Source organism: Streptopelia decaocto (genome assembly GCF_964273445.1).
Source record: "Streptopelia decaocto genome assembly, chromosome: 6".
In the NCBI taxonomy this organism is placed as follows: domain Eukaryota; kingdom Metazoa; phylum Chordata; class Aves; order Columbiformes; family Columbidae; genus Streptopelia; species Streptopelia decaocto.
In genome coordinates this window covers 58,550,702-58,557,036 of record NC_138660.1, presented here as the reverse complement: position 1 = coordinate 58,557,036, position 6,335 = coordinate 58,550,702, and the positions used below count along the sequence as shown (strand labels likewise).

General features: G+C 46.1%; 1 protein-coding gene across 1 annotated transcript in view; it reads left to right on the top strand.

Moving 5' to 3' along the window:
• Positions 1 to 109: 109 nt before the first annotated feature.
• Positions 110 to 6,335, top strand: part of PARP14 (poly(ADP-ribose) polymerase family member 14) — a 42,299-nt gene continuing 36,073 nt past the window's right edge. The window contains exons 1-7 of the mRNA XM_082055995.1: positions 110 to 392; positions 503 to 609; positions 690 to 723; positions 1,602 to 1,673; positions 2,521 to 2,718; positions 3,675 to 3,962; positions 5,688 to 5,924. Of these exons, the coding sequence (XP_081912121.1) occupies positions 200 to 392; positions 503 to 609; positions 690 to 723; positions 1,602 to 1,673; positions 2,521 to 2,718; positions 3,675 to 3,962; positions 5,688 to 5,924 (1,129 nt within the window). The 5' untranslated portion in view covers positions 110 to 199. The remainder of the gene's footprint in view (positions 393 to 502; positions 610 to 689; positions 724 to 1,601; positions 1,674 to 2,520; positions 2,719 to 3,674; positions 3,963 to 5,687; positions 5,925 to 6,335) is intronic.

Here is a 6,335-nt window from a genome sequence, read left to right as displayed (position 1 = left end):
AGCGCAATTCGCGATGTCCCGAGCAGGGCGGGCTGCGGAACCCGCGGTGTTTTCCGTGCCCGGAGGCGGCGCGACGGGCACCGGGAGCTCGGCTGAGCGCCGGGGGCCGCCCGGCGCAGGGCGGAGCCGGCACCGCTGGTTTCCTCGTTGAGGAAATGAAACCGAAAGCGGCGGCGTCGGGGGAGGCGTAGAGGCGGCTATGGCGGGGCACGGACCGGGCGCCTTCCCGCTGCTGGTGCGCGGAGACTGGGGCGCCGCCGAGCCGCCCCCCGCCCTGCGGAAGAAGCTGCTCTGCTACTTCCAGAGCCAGAAGCGCTCGGGCGGCGGCGAGTGCGACCTGCGGGCTGGGACCGCGACCGGGGACCTTCTGGTCTGTTTCGCCCGCCCCGAGGGTGAGCGGCGGGGCGGAGGAGGGGGCGCTAATGACCGGTGCCCGCGTTTTGGGGAGGGGGGGGGGGGGGGTGGCCGCCGCCCTCCCCTCACCAGTGCCTGTTGTGTTCAGTGAGGCAGCGGGTGCTCGACCGGCGGGTCCATGAGCTCGAGTGGGGCCAAAGAGGGCGGCTGGCGCTGCTCGTCACCGAGCTGCCCGCGGACGGACAAGCCGCTCAGGTGAGGCGGGGGCCGGGTGGGGAGGGCGGGGCGGGCGAGCGGGGCCGCCGGTAACCGCTCTGCTCTCGTTCCGCTTCCAGGAGCCGGGACGGGCCGGCGGGGCCGAGGTGCCAGGTATGGTCTGCGTGGGGTGCCGTGCCGGCTGTGAACGCGCCGCTCAGCCCGGCGGGGCCGGGGCGGCCGGACGGGAGCAGCGCGGGGGGGGGTGGAACCGGTGACTTCGCTCGTCCGGGGCTTGTGCATCCTGGCCTTGAGCTGTGCTTCCTTCTTCCCTCCCTCCAGCACTCCCCTTCATTTTTAAAACCGTAAAATTAGTTTCACTCCTAAAGCACAGCCCTTAAGTAAACTCCAAGGTGTGCATAAAAGCTGAATGAACTACCTATACAGTTTTTGTTGTGGTTCCAGCTGCGGGCAGGAGTTTGCTAATTGTACATCGCATATTTATGTCTACATGCAAGTTACTCACTTGTGCGAATAAGGGTGGGGCACAGGTGAAGACTGAGGGCACAGACTAGAAAAGCAGCCTGGCAGACGTTATGATTATCTTCTAATTCAGCCGTGTTCCTTGTTGTTTTAAAGCAGCAGGCAGAGATGTCGTGCAGAATCAGAACACACCACGACAGACATTTTTACAGAGATGCCTGGCTTCCAGAGGCGCTTTCCTCCAGAGAAGGGATGTCCCTGACAGATCTCTGGTTCGACAGCAGTATTTTGTGCTGTCGTGTATGGGAGGACCCGCTCGCAGTGCTTCACACATGACTATGTGCTAGTTTGCTTTTTAACGTTATGCCTGAGGCTTCTTGAGCTTATAGAGTGTTTCTGTAACCACATTCAACATATGGTTTAAAAGAAGGAGCATATGGAAGTCTGTGATTATGGCCATGTCAAATGAAACTAAATTCAAGCTGTGTTAGCTCCTGAGTCTACAAGAGTGTGACCTTTTTCTTCTTGAAGTACCCAGTAACTGATAAAATGTTGTAATTTGTCTCTAGTTAATGATCCCCAGGTGTCTCTTCTTACCTGCCAGAATACGGAGACTTGTGTGTACAGTCAGCAGAAGGCAGGTAAGTGAGCCACTGATCAAACAGAGACCAGCACGTTCTTGCTTCATTTGTTTTCATTAACTTTATGCTGCAATAGTGCCCTGGTCATCGGGGTGGCTTCTGGTATTTGCCTAAGGTTGCGTAGAAATCATGTTCTCAGGCTGAAGTAAGTATATACAAGTATGTTTTTTTTTCTTTGTATGGGTCCCTTTAGGAAACTCCCCACTTGCTACCTCAGGTCAGTTCCTTAGAGAGAGTATGTGGTGGACGCTGAACATTGTGCTGGGTAAGGCTGTCCCTACGCAGACCTCCCAGCTGCCACCAGCCCCACCGGGGTGACCTGTGGTACAACAGCAGGAACTGTGTAGCCCAGCTGCACCTGAGCCCTGTGGCAGCCAGCATATATAGGCCCACAGTGTCACCACTTAAGGACCAAAATCAGTGGCTGGAACTATAAATAGAGACAGTGCATAGACAGATGAGTGATGATGTTTCCCCTTAACATGGATTTGTGAAGAAGCTTTCATAGCCATTACTTCTGCTGACCTTGCCTGATAATGAATGGAAGCCTTTCCTCCTCAACTATTGATAAGACAACTCACACTAGTGATATGATCAGCTTCTTTGGGATTTAAAGGCTGTTGTGGAAAAAAAACCCAAACAAAAAAAAACCAAACCAACCAACAAAACCCAAAGCCAACAAAAACCCAACAAACCTAAATTACTGTTTATTTGCCTATTATTTTCCCTGCTCTTATCTGTGATCTGATCAAAAAGCTCTGTGAAAGCTTGCAAGATAATAAGCGTGTTTGGTTTGGTTTTTTCTTAACTTTTGCCCAAGGCGTTAGGATGTGATCTTTCATTTCAGAATCACGTGAGAAGTTGGAGGCAGAAAGAGCAACACCTAGGAAATCTGTCATAGTAGTAACCACTGCCTCTGGGGAGGAGATAGAAGATGAGATTGTGGAGATGTACTTTGAAAATAAGAAGAAGTCTGGTGGGGGGACCATCGAGTCCTACATCAAAAAGGGTCAGGAAATGATCATCACCTTTCAGGATGAGGAAGGTATGATTGTATCTTTTGGGTGTTGTATTACTAAAGCTCCCTTTTACAAATAAGCCTTTGCTGGTGCTGCATCTCTCTGTGGGCATTGCTCCTGCAAAAATCGTATGATATTCCCAGAGAGTGACAGGTTATAAAAGGAGAAAACGTGCCTGTGTGTCCAGTGCAGGTGTTGGTTTCTGACAGTGTTTTATAATAACGCACAGGGAAAGAAGTGGTTCTCTAGACCTGTCCCAAATGCTTGATAAAGGCTCACAGAAAAAAATGCAGAAGTGATGTCAGGAGCACTGCAGAACAAGTAACCTTTAATTCTAGTTCAGGAGACTGGATAAAGCATAGTACAGTATTACCTGCAGATCATGGGTAAATATTATTTTCTTGTATTTTCTTTTGTATTCAATTCAATTGCCAGGATTTTGGAGCCTGGGAGGAAAAGAGGTAGTATATATTATGTATTTGTAAGACAGGTGAATGCTCATCTCTGTGGAGAAAATTGTTTTAAAATAGCCTCAATTTGCTTGTAGTTTTTCTGTTTTCCTCTACACCAAAGTGCTGTTGGCTCTCTGTATGAAGGATGTATGCAAAAAGTGGAAACTGTTTACGCAGGAAAAATAGTTAAATATTAGTTAAATACACAAGATAAGCAGGATAGAAAACCTTGTTTTTATTTGCTATTTATTATATGTTACTAATCTGGAGAAGAGTTTCTTGCATAAATTACTTTTTGAAGTGCTATTTTTTTTTTTTTCCCCTTGTGCAGACTGGGAACATGTAGATCATAGAGCAGCTTTTATCCTGACCCTAACTTTTGATGTAGCTTTGCCTTTTTTCTGTTTCTTCAGTGATACAAGAAATATGGCTGGGCAGAGTTTGAAGTAGAGCGTAATTTACCATGTTGGTTTGCTGTGGCAGGAGGGGAAGGTAGGATTACATCTTTGTTTGTTTTCCTGTGGAACTAGATGCCCAAGAAGTTTTGCAGAGAAAGCATCACTCGGTGAAGAAAATGGATCTGTTTGTGAAGCCCTGGCAAGTGGAGGCTCTGGAGGAGCCGTGCCAAGTGAAGGACTCTGAAGAATCCCCGCCTTCCAATTCAGTTGCGCTTGAAAACGTGCGGGAGACGGTAAAAGATTGCATGTTAACTATGCTGGTGGAGAACATCAGTGGCTTGTCTGAGGAGGATGGTGACTTCAGTGTGGAAATGATACCCGAAATACGTGCTGCTGTAGTTACTTTTACTGGAGATACTGGTAAGGAGGAGTCAGAGTTATGAATCTCTTTTTATTAGCTACTTCTGCGTGTGATGGAATATAAACAGGAAATTATTATTTTCTGTCATAGGTTTAATCTGATATTGTGTCATTTCAAATGAGGATTTACTGTACTAAAGTTAATGACGTACACTGGCCTTTATACCTTACAGATAAAATGTAAGTCGTAAGGGACAGTTCGCAGAATGGGTAGGGCTAAAAATAAATTGTAACTTTATACAAGGAGCAAAAGGGTGTAGTTGGGCTAAGAACAGATTGATGATAAAGGCTCTCCCTGCCAAAAGGTGCTACGTGTGTGTGTTAGTTTTGTATGGATTTGAGGGAAAATTGAACAAGTGTGTGGAATACACAGCTTTTTAAGGTTATTAAATAGACCACATCAGGCTTGGGAAATCTACTGTAATAGATCGGAGGCTGGGAGAGGATGAGGAAAGCAGCATCTTCTCAGTTATGTGGAGTGTGGAATTAACACCATATGCTTTGCCTGCTGCTGTGGTACCAACTACTCATCAAGCTACTGCATGTCCGCTGTGATTTTTTTTGTTAGCGTGTTTGACACCATACCCTCTGCCTTATTAGTGATAGATGACAAAGGCATCTTCCAGGTAGAGATGTGTCTCACTTCTCAGCAGTGAGAGGTTGGGGGCAGTTCCTGTTGACTTATGGTTGATATTATTAAAAACATTCCATCCCAGGACATGGGCAACAGTAAGTGGTATGGTAAGACCAGATTTGGAAGCAGTGTAAGCCAGTGCATAGCTGATGTAGAGATAACGGCCCCCTGTTACCAGGAGAACCGAATTAAACTGACAGCAGTGAACTGGTTCCAGGATTCTTCGAGTGCTGCTGAGCCTGAGTCCTTTTAGGGACAAGGTGGTTTTATGTGTGTTTGATTCTGGGTGAGGAGATCAGACAGGAAAGAGAGAAATCTGTCTTCTCTGTGGAAAAATTGTAAATCTCGTTAGAAAGCCAAATGTGGTGAAAACATGCTAAATGCCACTTGGAATCAACTTTGTGGGTATAGTTGTAATCCTGGTAATACATAAGAATGAAGTTGCTCAATATCTTGAAGTTGTGAAGGGATTAGTCTGTGGTATAACTAAACTGAATAAGTTTTTAGTCTCTGAGAAAGTGTGGGGTTTTCTGCTTTAGAAGTCAGAAATTATTTGTCTCTCGTATCATGGTCCAGTCCCAAATTTCTGGTGTAGCCTTTAGGAAATAAGTAGATCTCTTCAAAACTTAAATGTGTGTTTGCCTGGTGCATGTAAAAGTGACTTGACTATCTTTTACTCTGATTAGTTGGGGGGGGAATAGCCAAAAATAGAATGTGATTATCATAAAACTGAAAGAATCCAAGTTTGATCTGTTGACTAGTTGTGTATAAAGCCATAGCCCAAAAATGAACCTGATCTTATTTTCTTTTGGGTTAAAAGGACACAGTACTACTCAGTAGGAAAACTACTGACAAATTCTGGCTATGGTAGTTGTAGCCAACAACTGTGATCAACCATGTGGCGTGTACTGGGTGATGGATACCAAATATGTGGAAAGAAGTAGCTTTGTGGGCGCCTCTGAGCTGAAAGATGCTTTGTAATTCAGTGCTTTGGTCAAGGCACAACACCAACAATCTGCTAACATATAGTAGAAAAGTGATCTACTAGTTTGACCTTGTGTGGTGTTTTTTGTTTTGTTTTCTCTTTCTAGCTATAGGGGAATTTGCTAAAAAGTTTAATCAAAACCACAGAGCAAAGCAACATAATATTACCGCAAGGTGCCTTGAGCTAACAAGAAGTGTTAGGGCTGAAAACGTACCACCTAACACACCCAGTGACTATATAACTGTGTACTTTGAAAACAAGAAGAATGGAGGTGCGCAAGTGGTGGATGTTCAGCAGCTGCCCGATGAAGATGCAGCCATCATTACATTCAGTGACCATGAAGGTAAGGCAGAAATATGAAGCCTTTATTTCTCTGAGATCCTTTCACTTAAAGATCAAAATGTGGATTTTCTGGAGAAATGACTGCTTTGCCTCCCTAAACCAGTAGATCTGGTGCTTTGTCAGCAGGTCTTTGCTGACTGGAGTGCGAACTTAGCTTTTGGACCAGCTAAGCGTGAGGCACAGAATTTTTTTCCTTTTTATGCAGTTTTTTTACCCAGGCCTTGTTCATTACACAGTTCAGGTCACAGCATGAGCTCAAGAGAGAAGAAAAGTTGAAGAAAATAGATGCTCTTATTGGGGGAAATGGAGGAGCTGTGATTTGAAACTGCTGAGTAACAGCCCAGACAACTACTGGGTTGGGCACTTCAAGTACAGCACGTAACACAAGAGGGGACAGAGACAGTGCTGTGTG